The sequence below is a fragment of the Haplochromis burtoni genome, unplaced genomic scaffold, assembly GCF_018398535.1.
Source record: "Haplochromis burtoni strain Fernald_Lab_line unplaced genomic scaffold, NCSU_Asbu1 Contig_75, whole genome shotgun sequence".
NCBI classification, from domain to species: Eukaryota; Metazoa; Chordata; class Actinopteri; order Cichliformes; family Cichlidae; genus Haplochromis; species Haplochromis burtoni.
This window is the reverse complement of record NW_024582436.1, coordinates 1,425,574-1,443,550: the sequence shown is the minus strand read 5'-3', so window position 1 is coordinate 1,443,550 and position 17,977 is coordinate 1,425,574. Positions and strand designations below refer to the sequence as shown.

The 17,977-nt window shown below is 38.4% G+C and overlaps 3 protein-coding genes across 13 annotated transcripts in view; 1 reads left to right on the top strand and 2 right to left on the bottom strand.

The window, feature by feature from the left end:
• The window catches only part of lmo7a (LIM domain 7a), a 50,294-nt gene extending 45,982 nt beyond the window's left edge, over positions 1-4,312 (bottom strand). For 2 of the 9 annotated variants that reach the window (XM_005935127.3, XM_005935133.3), the window contains exons 1-2: positions 3,834-4,312; positions 3,530-3,705 (exon numbers count right to left, since the gene is read on the bottom strand). In XM_005935127.3, coding sequence (XP_005935189.1) covers positions 3,530-3,601 — 72 coding nt within the window. In that variant the 5' untranslated portion in view covers positions 3,602-3,705; positions 3,834-4,312. The remainder of the gene's footprint in view (positions 1-3,529; positions 3,706-3,833) is intronic. The other 7 variants (XM_005935125.3, XM_005935126.3, XM_005935128.3 and 4 more) reach the window with 4 other exon arrangements.
• A 1,068-nt stretch (positions 4,313-5,380) lies between these two features.
• uchl3 (ubiquitin carboxyl-terminal esterase L3 (ubiquitin thiolesterase)) lies at positions 5,381-10,169 on the bottom strand. The gene is made up of 9 exons (XM_005935136.3): positions 10,028-10,169; positions 9,837-9,848; positions 8,509-8,637; positions 8,247-8,400; positions 6,944-7,029; positions 6,615-6,662; positions 6,438-6,513; positions 6,220-6,278; positions 5,381-6,134 (listed from the first exon to the last, which is right to left on the bottom strand). The coding sequence occupies exons 1-9, from the start codon at positions 10,067-10,069 to the stop codon at positions 6,045-6,047; spliced, it is 696 nt and encodes a 231-aa protein (XP_005935198.1). The 5' UTR covers positions 10,070-10,169; the 3' UTR covers positions 5,381-6,044.
• Positions 10,170-12,698: 2,529 nt separating this feature from the next.
• On the top strand, positions 12,699-15,419 carry commd6 (COMM domain containing 6). 3 transcript variants are annotated; one of them, XM_005935138.2, is made up of 7 exons: positions 12,699-12,960; positions 13,588-13,646; positions 14,103-14,168; positions 14,280-14,356; positions 14,538-14,706; positions 14,819-14,971; positions 15,063-15,419. In XM_005935138.2, exons 1-7 carry the CDS (start codon positions 12,936-12,938, stop codon positions 15,111-15,113), a joined length of 600 nt encoding a protein of 199 aa, XP_005935200.1. In that variant the 5' UTR covers positions 12,699-12,935; the 3' UTR covers positions 15,114-15,419. The 3 variants fall into 3 exon arrangements, with proteins under 3 accessions (XP_005935200.1, XP_014193228.1, XP_014193227.1); XM_014337742.2 differs by lacking the exon at positions 14,280-14,356 and having other exon boundaries at positions 12,700-12,960; XM_014337741.2 differs by lacking the exons at positions 12,699-12,960; positions 14,103-14,168; positions 14,280-14,356.
• Positions 15,420-17,977: the final 2,558 nt, after the last annotated feature.

Sequence of the window (17,977 nt, the reverse complement as noted above, 5' to 3'; positions counted from 1 at the left end):
TCAGAAGCTTCTTTAGCTCAGAATGGAATCGTCTGGAGTTTTCTTATTAATTAACAATAAACTTAGTGTATATGTACTCCTAAATTTGATGAAAGTGATTAAAATAGACAGCTCCCTCTTTTTATTCTGACATTTAACTAATTCAAAAGATATTTCAACATTTATTTATCTAAAACAAAAGTTTACTCTAAATTGATGTTTAACAGTAAAAAAAAGTTTTTATGTTTTCTCCATAAAGTGTATGTAAATATCTGGTTTCAACTGTGAATATACTGCTGTGTATTGAAATTCCTCTTGTTTTGCATAGATATACTGAACAACATCCAAAGCATAATATATAAAATAACATCTACCTGAGTTTTTTCTTTGAAAGAAGCTCCTTATGTCCATTGTTGTGTTCATCAGTACACAACTGAAACCGATTTAGAGAGTTTGTTTAGCCGTGGAGGGTAACAACTGAAAATATGAAATGTAAGCTAAGACTAAAAAATCAGCATTGCTGTTCGGCTTTTTATTTATCCATTTGTTGATTCACTCGAAGAGCAAGTAACGCAACCAAGTGATCAGTTTGATATCAATCTTTTGTGATACACCGTCATATTTACATTATTAGTTCAGTACGAATGATTTGCTTTGGTACCTGGTCAAACTTAAGCTCTCCTCTGTCTGCAGCAAATTCGCAGGCAGCAGCTTCTCCCCCCTCGCTCACATGGGTGCTGTGCTCAGTCGCCTAGTGCCTGGGCTCGGATCATACCAAAATTAGGGGGAATTTACGACGGTGCGCTCTGTGCTTCGTGTGTTGTTTTTGGGCTTAAGCCCAGTAAGCCACCCCCCCCACTCCGCTGATGGTTGACTCCAAATCTCCCGAACACTTTGTCGATTTGAGAACGCAAGACCGAAACAGCGAGACCAAGACCGAGACCAAGACAAAAGTCCGCCGAGACCAAGACAAAAGTCCGTCGAGACCAAGACAAGACCAAGACAAAAGTCCGTCGAGACCAAGACAAAAGTCCGTCGAGACCAAGACGAGACCAAGACCACGTAAAAGTGGTCTCGAGACCAAGACCAGTCTCGAGACATCCAACTCTACCAGCAACCATGCCACACTCAAAGTCACTTAAATCACCTTCCTCCCCCATTCTGATGCTTATCATATCTGCAAGAAAAACAATGCACTAAGTTGCTGCCATGTGGCTGATTAGAGGTTTGAACTAACAAGCAGTTGAACAGGTGTACCTAACAAAGTGGCCAGTGAGTGCATGTGGAAAATCTCCAGAAAAGTAGAATTAAGTTACATTGCTTACACAAGTTACTATGGTAGATGGGACAAGAAACTATAAAGGGCTTAGTTTTGGTTCAGTATTACACAACTGTAACCAGATAAGTAACAAAACTTCACAATATCTGCAGTATTATGTTACCTTTGACCTTTTGCTTTGTTCCACTTTGTTTTTTTGAGAAACACAATGCAGCATTTTTTATACTAACCACACACACACACACACACACACACACAAACACACAGCATTGAGAGTTGAAATGTTATACAGAATAAAGAGTGGGATGTTAACATGAGCTTCACATGGACCAATAGCTACTGGGAAACCCCACCTAGAACTGTTCTGAGAGCAGGCTCTTTGAAAAATTCAGTCTTATTAATGACAACGTAAACAAAAGAGGTGGCGGAAAAGATGCTGCCATGTGTCTGACATCTTTGCTTGCTTCGGCACCGTTAGTGAAACACAGATCTAAGACTTAATGATTTTATTATATTACTAATTTCCAAGTTATTATTCATAGCGGATTGTTTATTGTCGGACCAGCCATATACATGATCTTCTGACCTGTAAATATAAACACAGCCACTTCTTCTCAATTGTCCCACCAATCACACTTGAAGCCTTTCTATTTAATTAACAAGGACCTCCATTATTCCACTGGGCCCTGTGGTTGTAGGACGCATCGCCTTGCGCTGACAGCCTGCCAGCTTCGAGGGGGCTATGTTCACAGCCATGGAAGCTAATGCAGGAATGTGTCCATGTGACAGGCTCCAGACCATTTAGTCTAGTTTTTAACAACACCACCAACCTCGCCACGCACACATGCCTCTGTTTAAAGTGCTGTGAAGCCAAGCAGCTTGTTAATCATTCAGTGGCTGAATCCAAGAAGTGAGGGGGGATCTCTTTGAAGAGAAACCTTTCCTCTCTGATGGTACTAAGTAGCTGATTGTTCTTGTATTGCAGAAAAGTTCTTAGTCTTATTCTTTTAAAAATATTACCCCCATTGCCTTCACCCATTTGTTCAGCTTTCTGCTCACTCTCCCTAAAGTCCCTCCCTGCAGACCATCATGCCCCCACCTCACTCCACGAGCAAAGCCACTACAATGGGCCAGTGTGCAAGTGTGAGAGACACTGATGTCACATTGAAAGCATTCAGATTCACCCTCATGAAATAAGAACAATATTTGTTTAGTTAGGGCCATGCAGCAGTTTCATGCAGCCCTGCTGGGAAGAGAATTTGCAAGATGAGGACACATAATTTCACCCGCTTGTTATGAGAATAGGGGGGGAAAAGCGCCAGTCTGGCGCGAGTTGGAGTGGAAACTTTAGAGAATATGACATTTTAGGAATGAAATGGAACAGCTGGAGTTTTTTTTCTATTGGCAGCTATTTTAAAATTTGAAGGCTACCACAAGAGAGGGGGAAATTACTGTAAAACACTTTTTCAGCTTCAGAAAGGAACTCTCTTGTCAAAACCTCTATTGTATATTGCTCACTTTCAGAATTGGTCATAATCATAATATGCAGCATGAAATATGAATGCTTGGATTCATTGCTAACATGTAATTTTGTATAAGCACCATAAACCCAAAATCTCAGTCATTTGTTATGAATCGGAGTTAATCCACAGTTACATAATAGCTTGGATCAGTCATAGAAGATTTTCCTAATTGCTCTTTTGGGTTTTCCTCTCTACCTGCAGCAACTGGAGCCTCGAAGGCAAAGGTAAATGAAAAAAAAACAGGTCTAGGCAAGATCTAACATCAGAAGCATCAGCCAGCAACAGTGATGACTGGGGTCAGACCCACCTACCTGTTCTGTGAAGAGAAAAGAGATAAGTGCTAAGAATTGTGTGATTCATCTTTCAAAAGAGAAGATTGATGGCCGTGTAACTTGAGACGTGAGGTCAAAAGGTGACACATGCCTGTATGGATCTTTCAGTCAGGGCTATTATCATTTGGAACTTGGGTGCTGGCGGTTAATAAAGCAGTTCACAGTCATAAAGCATTTCTCAAGCATGTATGTATTGGAAGGTCAAACTCCGCCAAAAACATAACTATAAAATTAAAAAGATATACAAATAACAGATCTTTTTCACTAGCAACTGACAGTCCTTAACTTTTACTTATAGACTGCCTTACCTGTTAATTCTGCTGAGGACAGCAAAGAAAAGAAGTAAAGAAAGTTCTGAAATAATATATATATATATATATATATATATATATATATATAAACATGTTTTTACTCACCTCAATCCATCTCTGCGCCTCCGAGTAGGCTTCCTCGCAGCTGACTGAAGACTGCTCACGCCACTCCATCATAAGAACTTATTATCCGAGCTTCACCGGCGGGTAAAGTCCTAGCAGCCCGCATATAAAAGGTCCACATAAATGTGAGCCAGCTCAAGCAAGCAAACTCGATCAACCTACATAAAAGTGCACACAGGAGAACTCTCAGTCATTCATCAAATATGCCTCCTATTGTTCTTTCCCACCTGCTCATCCGTAAATGAATGCAAGGTGTAACAGTGTGCATCATCTTGCGGCTGCTTACCTTTTCTTTCATCCGACACACCTGTGCTTTGTGTCCTTTTGGCAGCGGGTTTACACACTCCACCTTTTTTACGCAGCGATTGAGTGTTTGAAGACGCACTGAGCTCACCTCTTGCAGCACTCACACGAAAGACAGTTTTTCACCTCAAGTTTTAGAGCTGCATGAGTTAGAGTCTGCAGCGGGAGTGTCTCCAAACCCGGGTCCGGGGACCACCCACAGGTCCTTGAGCGGATTCCAGTTGAAACACACGGTTGAATTCGCTGTTAGCCCCCCCCCCAGAAAGGTATTTGGACTCCTGGTTTGGGCCAGATGCACGTTAGTGTAAGTGTATACTGAGGTAAGCCACTAAATTCTGTCGGACTACAAATATCCTGAAAGAAAATGTGAGGTCGGTTGACGTCTGGTCTCCAAACACAAAAATGTTGCGGAAAAAAACCTTTGAGTCTATGGATAAAACTTATGTAATTGCAGGAGTTCGGCGCTACCTTTAAAATAACGTTCTTTTCCTGCACCACCGCCAAGCGGTGATTAAGGGGTATTCCAAGACCTGAGCACATGCTTTACTCGAGGGTTTCAAACTTCATTGCGAAACAACAGCATGCCGATCCATTAAAATGAGTGGGATTTGGTTTGCAACTTTTAGAACAACTTACTGATTACATTTCAATCAACTGGGCTTTTTTGTTTTTGGAACTTGTAGGGAGGAGGCTATGTGCTACAACATTATCTGCAGTTCTGTGAAAAATGAAGCATGAGTCAGTAGCTTGTAGAACCACCTTTAGTAGCAATAATTTGATGTGATCAGTTTCTGTATAATTCATTGGAGTTTTCCCCACTCTCCTTTACAACCATGTAGAATATTTGGTATAAAAGAAATTTCATGGTCAATTCAATGACTTGGAAAATACCAGGTCCTATAGCAAAACAAGTCCTCCATCACCGTGCTGACAGTTTGTATGAGGCATCTGCCGATGTGCTGTTTGGTTTTCAAGAAATATCGGGTTATTTTGGTCTCATATGTCCAAAAAACACTGTTTTTGGACAAGTCTTGTGTTTTGTTCAGGTGTAAATCATTCTGCCATGCTCATTTTAGAGATATGAGACATCCTTATCTCCTGGAAACCCTTTCAAGCAACCAATATTTGTTCAGTCTTTTTTTAATCATACTGTCACAGTTAAACATATAGGTAGTGGGTTTATTGCATTTTCTCTAAGCATTGCACAGCCTAACCTTGAGGTGAATTTGCTGGGATGTCCACTTCTGGGAAGATTGTGGTATTGTGTTAACACATACCTAAATTCTCCAGACCAGCAAACTGCCAAAACTTCTGCATTTATAAAGACACTCACTCTTTCTAATAATAAATGAATAAGTGCATTTGATTAGCAGCACCTGGCTTCTATGTACCCTTTTGTCCCCTATGGAAGTTTTAAGTGGTTACTTTGCTTTTCAATGGACTTTATGGAGTCCTGTAAAAACTTTTTTCAGGATGAAGGTAAAAAGCTAATGGTTTTGCAACAGGAAAAAGTATCCACAAAAGAAGAGCTTAATAAATTTTTCATTTATTTGACATATTTCTTATTACAAAAATCTAGGCATCTTCCACAGATTTACAGCTGTATAGTCTGCGTGTTTAGTGAGCCTCACTTCAACATCATTACTGCATCCAACAACATTAGGCCTATTTTCCCCCCTCAAAGCTATGAATGAAATAGCTTGCAAATGTGTTTCTTCAGCTTGTGTTGAGCATGTGATTAGACATCTCATTTAAAACAAATCACTACATACAGTATGTGTCATTGAAGTCTGAGTAAAAAACTTTCCTCAGTGATGTAGAAATTTTTAACATTTCCTTCTTCACTAAAAGGCCAAAAATTAAGTAAACAAACCGTAGTGCAATGTCGAGACCATACAGCTAATACCTGTATGACATTTAGAGATGTCAGCAGAGGCGAGCTGGAAAATTCAGATCTCAGTGAGAAATACCTTTATTGACAAGCAGCACTCTGTTTGCTTTAGAATTAATTTAACAACTATGTAGAACACAAGGGGAAATTACTTTACAAGGATATCCCTGACATTTTATTTTCTTCACACATCGACTTTCTATAGCATTTTGAAAGAAAAATTAAATAAAGTCAGCACTTCAGAATGTTTGGCAGTAATGTTGTCTTTGTTTTCTAGGGTCAGAGAAAAACAGAGTAGTTTCCTCAGTATGAATCTTTGGAGAGGGCAATGATGGTGAAACGAACCTCCTGAGGGTCGCGAGCCATAAAGACTTTGCAAACCTCTATAGCATCCTAGAAAAAGGAAGACAATGATTGAATGTAGGCAAGCTTATGGCAGTATTATTAAGACCATCTCAGTTTTATTTGGTTGTCTCACCTCAAGGAAAGTATCCTCTGAGGTTTTTCCATGGGCAATAGGGAAAGGCTTACGGCCATCTAGGTATTGGAAGAAAAAGTTAATCATGTAGGTTTAACAAAAATGTGCTTCCAGTCTTCTAGTACTAAATGTTGTAATGATTGTAATGACCATCAACAATGTGACAAATTCTACCAAATATTTTCTATAAGCGCACTTTTGCTTTGCGGCTAACTCACCCAGTTCATATAAGTGCCCTCCAACATTCACAAAAGCTATAAAATGCAGATTCACTTTCTCGTCTAAACTTGGGGCCTACAACAGACAAGACGCAAATGTTAAAGTGCATTAAGTTCAACACAAAGCATGCAAAAAAAAAACTTGAGACAACACAGAGTTAAAAATCAAAAAGACACCTCAGTCTGTCCTTCCTGCGCACTGGATTCATGTGTAACACGTATACTCTGGAAGAGAAAACAGGAAAACAGGCTGAATGTTTCCTCTGTTGTATATTTCAGGGTCATTTGAATGATGAACATTTTTGCATTGATCTTGTTACGGTTTCCTTTTTCCTGGTTTGTGAAATAATTTTTTATGACTTTGTACTATTACATTGCAAAAGCGGTAGCAAGCACAAGTATGACAATGCCCTCTTGTGACAAGTTGGTTACACAATTCTTAGTACTGTCCTTCACACGTGATGAAAACTTTGTCACCCTGTTCTTAATAAAGATACTTTTCCAACCTCGTCTTTTTCCAGGAAGGTTGCCCTTTCCTCCGGGGTCATTTTAGATGTTTGTTCAAGAAATTTCTTAAGAGGAGAATCAGGTTCTGAAAGAAAGAAAAACACTTAATAGAACCTAGAGAAAAAAAACTGACCTAAAGCAAACACAAAATTAGATTTATACTCAGTGACGTCTTTATTAGGTACACCTGTATAATGGAGTGAAATGAGATAATGAGAGAAGTCAACTTCAACATGCCCATAAACTCAACAACCACTCTGATACGCACGGCTGTTCAATTGCTCATTAACACAAATATTTAAGCAGCAACTCAGTGCATTTCACCATGCAGACATGGTCAGGACAACCTGCTGAAGTTCAAACAACGCATCAGAACAAATGTGACATGGCTGCTGTTGAGGTTTTCACAGACTGCTGATCTATTAGGATTTTCAAAGAAAACCATCTCTAGGGTTTACAGAGATCACATGGTAAGGTCCGAATTTGTTGTAAACAACATAAGAGAATGGATCCATCCAAGCTGGTGATGTAATGGTGTGGGTGATATAACCTTGGCACTCTTTGGGCCCCTTTGTACCAACTATGTATCATTTAAACACCACAGCTACCTGAGTATTGTTGCTAACCATGCCCATCCCTTAATGACTACAGTGTGCCCATCTTCTGATTGCTGCTTTCAGCAGGATAACAGACCATGTCACGAGGCTCAAATCATCAAACATGTCAATGAATTAACTGTACTCAAATGACATCAATGACAATGACATCACAGTCACCAGGTCTCAATCTGATAGTGAACATTTAGAACGGGAGACTTGTTTAATGGATATACCATTGACAAATGTGCAACAACTGTTTGATGCCATCATGTCAACATGGATCAAAATAGCTGAGGAATGTTTCCAGCAACTTTTTGAATCTGTGCTATAAAGAATTAAGTCATTTCCAAAGGCAAAATGGATCCAATCTGGCACTAGCAAGATACCTAATAAAGTAGCTGCTGAATGGATTTTGACACTGACATACAGGTGTATAAGTTGTTATAAGTTTTGTACCAAGGTCATTTGGTTTATTATTTGGGCACGCTGCATAGTGTTGATGGTGTTTCTAATATTCTGCCACTCTTATGCATGTAACAGGCACCTAGCAACACCAACTTCACTGATATACACGCATAGGGTCTTGCACATTAGTTCATCAAAAACCAAACAAGATAGATGGCTATAGAAAAAAAAATAACTGTTTAAATAAAGCTAAATGATCATTAAAGTAACCTCAATAAAAAATATAATGAAAACTCACCAAATTCCAGATGTGCCTGGTTGTTTGCCACAGCGTGAATTAATCCTATTGTTCCACAAGCGTTTCCAATAGTTTGCTTAATGAAGTAGACGTCTGGAGAAACCTGAGGCTGATCTTTGAGCTTCTCCTCCTCTTCTTGTTTAAATGCCTCATACTAGAAAGACATGACAGATGAGAGAAAATCTGTTTAACAGTGTTTCCTAACCAGATGTAAAGTTGACATATGGATAATGAAAATACGTGACTTATAAATAACAGGTACCTTCTCTGTCACTGGAAAGAGGAGTAGCACCGCACACACTGGTCTTGGTACCATGCTAAGAAGCTCCGGATCCAATCCATACACATCCCCAAACTGCCAGGTTGGCTTCATACCCAGACAGCTAACAAACTACACACAAGCGGAGTGCAAATGCATGCAGATCAAAATAAACTTAGACATTTTAAATCTAAAATAAATACAATAGCTGGCTCCTAATTACCATCTGAAAATTAGATTTCTACCTAAAAGGTGAGGATATGTTTCTGTAACATTCGACTTTTGACAATTCAATGTAATTTAACTGGTATAGAATTAAATATTATGCCACTGTATGTCAGGAATTTAAACTTGAAAACTAAAACTGTTAATAGAAAAGCAAAATAATAAGAAGCACTTTTTACAGTAACACCGTTTTCAGGAAAGTATTTTTTGACACTTTGTGGAGAAAATACAAATTTCCTTCATTATTTATTTCAACCAAACACTCAATTGCTAAATGACGCCTTCGGCAGCTAAAACAGTCAGTCAATCAGTCTATCAGCAAAAAACTAAAATAAAAAGTGATAAATAAAAAAAGAGCTGCCTTCATGAAGTGTATAATGTTTAATATTTGGTGAAAAATTATTTAGAAGGATGATGATTCGTGCTTGGAGGATGCAGTTGCGATTCTGTTTGATGTTTGTATTAAACAAGTAAACAAGTGTAAAAAAAATTTAAAAATAGTTTTTTGGTTACCCCCCCAAACAAACAAACAAACAAACTACAGTATCCTACAATATCAGAGTTCACTAAAAATCTCGACTACAAACCGGTAATCATCTGCGTCTATGCGGCCAAAATTTTATTTATTTTCAAATTTACGCCTACTTTTGAGTAGTTACACACTTGAACGACATTAATTAATCTGTATCAATAAAACACTATTTAATTTATGCTACATAATACTCTTAGCTGTAGGAACCTGTGCAATAAAGTGTAACGTAATCATCTAGTGTGCGTCCTGCGAATGACATCAAACACACCGCACTATCTGCAGACTGAAACAGCTGGAAAGTTGGATGAAAAGTATGAGGAAAATGACTGAACGTCTTAAAATTAGAAGCAGGGCAAGTTGAAAAAACTTTAAATTTATCAGATTTCTTCACTCTTGTTTCCTGTCAGTCTGTTTACATAACATTATTACATCATATTATGCCTTGAACCTTTTAACAATAACATTAGGTGCAACACCGCTGCTGAGTAGGCCTTGCATCTCTCCGAACCGGTTTGATTATTTGCTTTGACTACTCTATCGTGTTTTACGGAAAATATAAAAAGAAAACACTTACTTTAGTCATGACCTGAAATGAGAAGACACAAATGGAAAACGTTAATGAAAATATTGTTGGGTTAGCAAAGCGGCGACAACGGCTTTAGCTTTTGTTCTCTCTGATAGCTTCAAGTTAGCTGCCTCTCACATGTTTGAGAATGAATAACTTCGATAAAACAACGTGTTCTGAAGGAAACCAGGAAAACATACTTCTGGGTTTGACTCAAGAGGCAGCCAACGTGGGGAATCCATTTTGAAGCACAGCTAAGTGATGTTTTCCCGTTAGAGTAGCGCTGAGTCCGATTTACAATCAAATCTGTTTGACAGCTGCGATTCGCTTCCGCGTCTGGAGGGCGCACGTTGACATGTATGTGATCCGCGGGGGTGACTTGACTTTATCAATAAACCATAACTACCCAAAGAAAATGCCCAAAAGACTTGATAAGGCATGCAACATATATGGATGCATTAACATGTTTATTATAAATCGTTTAAATATGATTCTGTATACACAAAATGAACATTAAATTATGGTAATCCCACCATCTTCAGCCTCGGTGGTCTATTCCAGGGCTATGGGCGGAGCTTAGATAAAGGCATTTTTGCACTCATGGATGGACGATGTTTAAGTATATTCCCCGATATACCATCTAACTGACATAATATGACTCTGGTCATTGTTTTTCTTAATGATCTAACCACCATAATAATATTAATAAAAATAATGAACAACAAGAACCACACTCAATTAAATTATTTCATTTTTAAATTATTAATCTAAGTGTTATTTTTACCAGTAGGGGGCGTTGTTGGCCATAAATTCAATCGCTAAAGAAAACTACAACAAAACCGGATAAATAACAGAAAGAACAAAAATATTTTTCTTTGTGTGGTTATAGTTAGTCAACAAGGTTTCATAACATACCTTTCAATATTGATTCATAACACTTTGGTGGTATACCTTCATCGTCTTATTTTTTGTGAATTATGCCAAAACTGAAACCATCATGTGAGGAAAACAATTGTTTGTTGGATGTATTTCTAGATTTTGTTAAGTAGGTAGTAAGTTTTTATTAATGTATATTATTGTTGTATTATTGTTTTTATTAGTAGTATTTTATTCAGTAATCTTTTGCTAAAGAGTTTAACTGACTGTAATTACATGGTAATGACTGTGTGTTATAAGCTTAGTGGTCTGATGATGTATTTTTGTTTCTCTCTGACCCTATACTTTCTCCTAGTTCCCCATCTGAACTATTTGGCAGGGATTCAAAACAGCTGTTCATCGACCTCGAGAGTGCTGAAGAGGCTTATTGAACTTAAGGGGATCAATAAATCAGAGACCTAGGCAGAAAATTATCAAGACATCATGATTAAACTGGTGAGTGTGTAAGACTTTGGTCTGGTGAAGCTTTCAACCCTTTAGTTTGATTTATTGATATTGTACTAAGAAATACAATACTCTGCAAAAAAGCCTTGAGCCACCACTTACTTTTTCATATTTTGCTTCCAATGAGCCAGACTTTGGTGTATTTTTTAAGTGCTTTTGAGCCATACTTCTCCAAGCTTTTTTTGGACATGGGCTGCTTTATGAATTATTTTCAGTCCAGTCCTTGTACACTGACCATTTTCAGAGGAGTGATGGTTTGTTAAGCCACTTAAACAGATTCATTTTTTGTTGTTGTACATATACAATGACAATAAAGCACTATTCTATCCACCACCAGATGAACAGTATCTGAAAGTCATGTCCTTAATAAATAGGAAATAAATCCAGAGAAGACTTGACATAGGACCTGGGAGATGCATTTGGCCCTTCAGTTGATCCATCTACTGTTTGCAGATCCCTCATGAGAAATGATCTCAGAGAAAGAGTGGCTGTCAAAAACAATTTATAAGAAAGAGAATCAGAGAGAAAAGACAGAGGGATACCAAACTACACAAGAATGGCACAGAGTGGCAACAGGTCTTATAAGGTGATGAATCCTAATTTGAACTGCTGTGTTCAAATCATTGTCATTATGTATGGATGAGGTCAAGAGAGAGGCATCAATACCCACACTGTGAGGTTAAAACATTATAGTTTGGGTCTGCCTTTCATCAACTGGTGATGGGAATATTGTCAAAATCGATGAAATTATGAACACAGAAAAGTACCATCAGATTTTACATTACACTCTGGAAAGCATCTGACTGCCACCAGCTTAATTGTTTTGCATGACCATGATCCTGAATACACTGCCATTGCAGTAAAAGTGTACCTGGATAGAAAAACATACAAATGACCACTATCAGTCATAGACTAGCCCCTGTAGCGCCCAGACCTCAACATTATTGAAGCAGTGTAGGTACACCTTGGCAACATGCAAAGCCTAAAGAACTATTCCTACAGACTACTTTAAGAAATGACAAGAAAATGCATGTAACAGAAGTGATTATACCAAATATTGAATTTCAGATGTGGTAGAATTGTGCATAGCTGTTCAAAACTTCAAAGACTTTTCTCATGAGTTCATTGAAATAAGTGTTTCTAATAGGCTATTTTGCAGGGGGGAGAAGAGGACAGAAATCTGTCGCAGGTATACAACTATATTGACGATAAATCAGAGATTTAACCTAGCAGAGCTTTAAATTAGACCAGCCACTTTGACAGATTTTTTTTTTTTTTTACCACTTATCTAGTTCTCTTGAAATCAGTGATTGAGGACTAGAAATAATATTGATTGGTCATTTCCCCAAATAAAATCCTGACCATTTAGAGTCAATGAGCCACCTCTCCGGCTGACTCTGCAAAAGACTAGAACAATAAATTTCTGCTACAGCAGATGGCGCTATGCACCGTTTACAGTGATTTTCTATAAGCTAATAAAACCAAAGAAGAAGACTATTTTTTTTTTAAGGAAGGAGCATTAATGAACAGAATTGACGTAGAATAGATGGTTAGTTGATCTAAGAAGCCGATTTATTCATAACTACTATTTTTTGTAAATAATACAATAATTACGTTAAACGTTTTCTGAAATTTCCAAGGCAATCTGTTCGGTGGTCAAATTTAGCGAGAAAGTCGCTAATTTGGCTGCGCTAATACTGTGGTCAAACCCAGAGCCTGACAGAGAGGATGCCAGCAGCAGAGGAGTCATATGGTGGGTTCGCATTACTCCACTTCAGTAGAATGTTGTTTAAATGGCAATTAAGAAGAATAGATTAGGCTTTCACCTAGGAAATATGTGCTAATTTAGCCACTGCATAGCATTAACTTAACACCGTTGTAACCTGTCGCTGTCTTTCCCCCACTTATATTTGACTCCAGCATCTGACTCCTAATGCTTAAAAGCCCTTAACCCCTTTTTAATGAATGCTACTTTAACATACATGCAGAAATACACAAATGTTTACAGCTCAATAATAAAGCCAAAATAAGATGTTTTAAAAGCTAAATGAACCTTGCCCTCTTGTATTAGTTATTACATGTATTATTATTATTGTTTTATCCTTGTTTACCACTGTTATTTGATAAATCACTATGCAAGGTTCTTCAGGTAAGGCCTATACTATATACTATCTTATTTACTATATTTATTTCCGGGTTACATAATTTATATCATCATGCTATTGCAGTTGTGATTGCCTGCTCTTGGGAAAAGAAAGAAAACAAAAAGTATTAAGAAGACACAAGTACTATCATTAGACTCCCATGATGCCTGTGACTGCATTAAAAAGAAGTATGGAAAACCTTGTGATAAATAAATTGTTTCACTTCTGTATTCAAGGCGTCAACAAAGTTGTGGACAACATATGCAGGATTTCTCCAGATCTGTTAGCAGATGTGGTGAGTGTATTTGTCCTTGGTTGTGTATGTTACTATACGGGTGGAAAAAAGTGGCAGCTAGGAAAACAGAGTAGACTTAAATAGTATTTACAGTGACAGCTGCAGACAACCCTCCTTCTGCAACTCTCCCCATTTCCGTTCTGGGTCTTTCCCATTACTTGAGCATCACGTACAGCTACTTGTAAATATAAGTCTTTTATTTAAATTGTTTTGGGGCTGTTTCATTAGTTTCACTGCCACAGGCTCAGACTGTATTATGAAACTCCGATAACTTAAACAGTTGTGCAACTTCAAAACACTGCCTTTATAACTTGCTACTGGAGGATGTTATTGTTGACCAAAATAGCGCTCATTTCAGGGCTATTAGCAACCACTGTGCACAAGTACCATAGGATGTGGTGTAGCTGTGGAGGCTATGCTGCAGTTCTGATAGCTAATCTTCAATAATCTCCACAGTGTCAGCACGTACTGACTTATCTTCAAGGGCAGAAGAGAGGAGTAGATTCAGCTGAAATTTCTGATGTGAGTCACCCTTTCTTTAGAATACATTTGACTTATAATAACCTATCCTCCCAAATTCCTCTTTTGAGACCTTTTCTGGGTTTTTTTTTTGTTTGTTTTTTTTGTGGGCAGAGATTTCAGAGAGCTGAAGTGAGACTTGATCATGAAGCTCTGCAGGACATGATCAGATTTCTCTTGCTAACATTCCGGTATTTTTCCCCACATTTCTTTTAAATTTTTTATAAAGTATGTAGTTTCTGAATTTGATAACTGTGCCTTCCATGTTCCATACATTTGTTTCTTACATAGCACACTTAAAAAGGTCAAATTATACATAAAGTAGTATGTTGTCCTACTATAGGCTGTGATAGTAGTGGGTTTTTTTGCTAGGTCAGCTGGAAAGAGCAACATCTCTGGGGATGAACTTGTGTCAAAGCTGGAAGAAGGCTCTACCAAGTGGACCAAAGCTTCCCTTCAGGTCTTGCATAAGTTGTGGAGTGAACATGGTGTGTCAGTCCACACTCAACAAGAGGCCCAGGCCATGCTCAGCATCGGTCAGGTTTGTCCAAGTTTAATGAAATAAAGTATATATATTCTGCCCCCCCTGAACATATAACTTCTCGTTTTCTCCTCTTCTCTTTCAAAACTGATGGAACTTTGTTTTGCCTTAGTTGGTGGACATGCAGTGGAAGCTTGGCATGGCAGTGAGCTCAGACACCTGTCGATCTCTCAACTCCCCATTTGTGTGTCTGCTGCTGAAGATTGTTGAGCCTTCAGGACAAATCTGTCAGAGGTCTTTTGAGATGACCATCCCACAGTTCCAGGTTTTGTATTTTTTTTTTTCATGTGAATGTAGTGTTGTTGGTGTTATTTATTCATGATATTTTATCCCTCTCCTACTTCTTCTTTCTGCAGAACTTCTACAAACAGTTCAAGGAGATGGCAGCTGTTATGGAGACTGTATGATTGTTAGCACACCTAAGTGCTTGTTACAGTTATACCAGGTTTATGTGCAACTAACGGAAGAAACTTTGACATAAGTGTTTATTTGCTGGTTGTCTCGAAACACCAACTCTCAGTTTTGTGCTTGTATTTTTCCACAGATTGCGTAACCTCCCACTTGATAATACCTTTAGGATGTCTAGCCTTGGGTTAGCTTAGAGTTATGCATTATATATTTAAAATGCTAAGCCAGCAAAATCTGACTAATATATGTGTTGCCAAATGTGTGTGATGTGATTCAGTCTGTAATAAATTTCAGTTTGCCTGTGAGTGTGTATGTTTACACTAAACTACCCCCCACCCCAGAAATGAAAACAATACAGTGACCTAATCTGTTATATTTTTGTCAGGGGTAGGAGACTGTAGTAGCGCACTATACAGCAAATTACATACTAATATATATTCAAATAATATTACATGTAATATTGATTTGTCTTTTTGTAGAGCATGTGATGTAAAATGGTCCAACTTTTTAATTGTTGCGGTTGTCTTAGAAGTCCGTAACACATTTTTGTCACTACTTTACTTTGACTCTACAGCTCAAAGGGAAATAATGTCTTTAACCAAGGCTTTTAAAAATAGATTCAGTGGTTAATTTTCTCACAAATATTTCACCTGTTTTTGGAAGGCTGCAAAAGACAACAATTTAATACATTTTACAAAAGTAAATTTATGCAAACCATAGCAAATCAAGATCAAATAGATGCTCTTAAAATGAACACATCATTACTGGTTATTAGTTACACCTTTTTAGTACTGGTTAGACCACTGGTTAGACCACCTTTTCCCTTAGGAATGTTGAATCCCTTCCTCATGGCATGGATTCAACAAGGTGCTGGAAATATTCCCTAGTGATTTCGGTCCATGTTAGCATCACACAGTTGCTGCAGATTTGCCAGCTGTGTATCCATGAGGCCAACTTCCTGTCCACCACATTCCAAGGGTGCTTTATTAGATTGTGATCTGGTGACTTGTGGAGGCCATTTGAGTGCAGTGAACCCACTGACATGTTCAAGAAACCAGTTTGAGATGGTTTGAACTTAATGACATGTCACGTAATCTTGTTGGAATCAGCCATCAGAAGAAGCATACACTGTTGTCATAAAGGGATGGACATGGTTACAGTACAATACTCGGGTTGGTTAAGGTGCTTCAATGATATTCAGTTGGTACTAAAGGGCCTCAAGTATACAAAAAAATATTACCCACATCATTGCAACACCAACACCAACTTGAATCCGTGATACAAAGCAGGATGAATCCATACCTTCATGTTGTTTATCCCAAATTCTAACCCCACCATCTCAATGTAAAAGCAGAAATCCATGTGAATTGTAGGCTCAGTTTCCTGATCTTAGCTGACAAGAGTGGCACCTGGTGTGGTCTTCTGCTCAGAGTTTTTCTTCTACATACCTGGGTTGTAATGAGTTGTTATTTAAGTAACTGTTGCCTTCCTATCAAGCTTGGTCCCCCCCCCCCCCCCAAATACAACAGCTGCTCATTAGATGTTTTCTCTGTTTCAGATCATTCTCTGTAAACCTTAGAAACAGTTGTGTTGGAAAATCCCTGTATATCAGCAATTTCTGAAAGACCAGTCAGACCAGCCTGTCTGGCACCAACAAGCATGCCACAGTAAAAGTCACTTAAATCCCTAGTCGGAATGGAGGAATGGAGGAAAACAGCTGTTTTCCTCCATTCCGACGCTCAGTTTGAAATTCAGCAGGTCATCTTGACCATGTCTACGTGCCTATTTTGTTGCCGTCTGTTTGATTAGATATTTGTATTAACAAGCAGATGAACAGGTGTACCTTGAAAATTGTAAACGTGCACAGCAGCTTCATCTTCCATCCCTCCTAATAATCTCATGACCCATGAGATTCTTCAGGTGACCAGCTATTTGTGGACCGATGGGTGGGCATAAACAATCGAACAGCTTCTGATAACGTTTGTAGAGAGTGAGAACTTTTACATTTTTAAAAAACTATTTTGAATGCGTGGGTTCTCTCCGGGTACTCCGGCTTCCTCCCACCGTCCAAAGACATGCAGCTTGTGGCGACAGGTTAATTGATTAATCCAAATTGTCACTAGGTGTGAATGTGCGAGTGAATGTGAGTGCAAATGGTTGTCTGTCCCTGTGTGTTGGCCCTGCGACAGACTGGCGACCTGTCCAGGGTGTACCCCGCCTTTCGCCCTATGACAGCTGGGATAGGCTCCAGCGCCCCCCGCGACCCTGAAAAGGATAAGCGGAAGCGAATGGATGGATGGATGGATGGATATTTTGAATAATTAAGCATTTTAGACTGCTGCTTCAGTCAGTATGAACACCCAACATTGCAGTGGTGCAGTAAGTAATAATTGGAGTTAAGAATTAACTGTTATTTGAATGAATATTTCAGCTTTTACAAGTGAGCCATTACACACTTCTTATTAGTAGACAATGAAATCCTACAAACTGGTTCAAGAACTCACAAAAAAGAAATAAAACTTACATTTTGGTATGCTTTTATGGTAAAGTAGTAGTTTTAGAAGTAACGTTTGATCCCTGGGCCTTCAAAGATACTATAAAATGATTATGCAGTCCTTAGATTTCAAGATAATTTAACTCTGACGCACTGCAGTCTATGGATTCTGAATGTTATTTGCAATCGAATCCAATTAAAGTACAACTTTAACTTTATACCAACTGACAATGGTATTCAGTGAGGATCCGGGATCAGCTGTGTATCTATTCTGCACGCATCTACATTTAAAGTAGGTACACACCATCAGCGCGGGGGTTTTTTGGTTGTAGAGCTCCTGGCTACCGCTTCATTGGTGAGTTTATATAT

Excerpts from the sequence above, each read along its gene's own strand:
- uchl3 (XM_005935136.3), bottom strand. The coding sequence starts at position 10,069 with ATGGATTCCCCACGTTGGCTGCCTCTTGAGTCAAACCCAGAA. Across the intron at positions 6,663-6,943 it reads CCTTCCTGGAAAAAGACGAG|AGTATACGTGTTACACATGA; the intron begins GTTGGAAAAGTA and ends TTTCTCTTCCAG. Across the intron at positions 6,135-6,219 it reads CAGAGGATACTTTCCTTGAG|GATGCTATAGAGGTTTGCAA; the intron begins GTGAGACAACCA and ends TCCTTTTTCTAG.
- commd6 (XM_005935138.2), top strand. The coding sequence starts at position 12,936 with ATGCCAGCAGCAGAGGAGTCATATG. Across the intron at positions 14,707-14,818 it reads CCATGCTCAGCATCGGTCAG|TTGGTGGACATGCAGTGGAA; the intron begins GTTTGTCCAAGT and ends GTTTTGCCTTAG. Across the intron at positions 14,972-15,062 it reads TGACCATCCCACAGTTCCAG|AACTTCTACAAACAGTTCAA; the intron begins GTTTTGTATTTT and ends TTCTTTCTGCAG.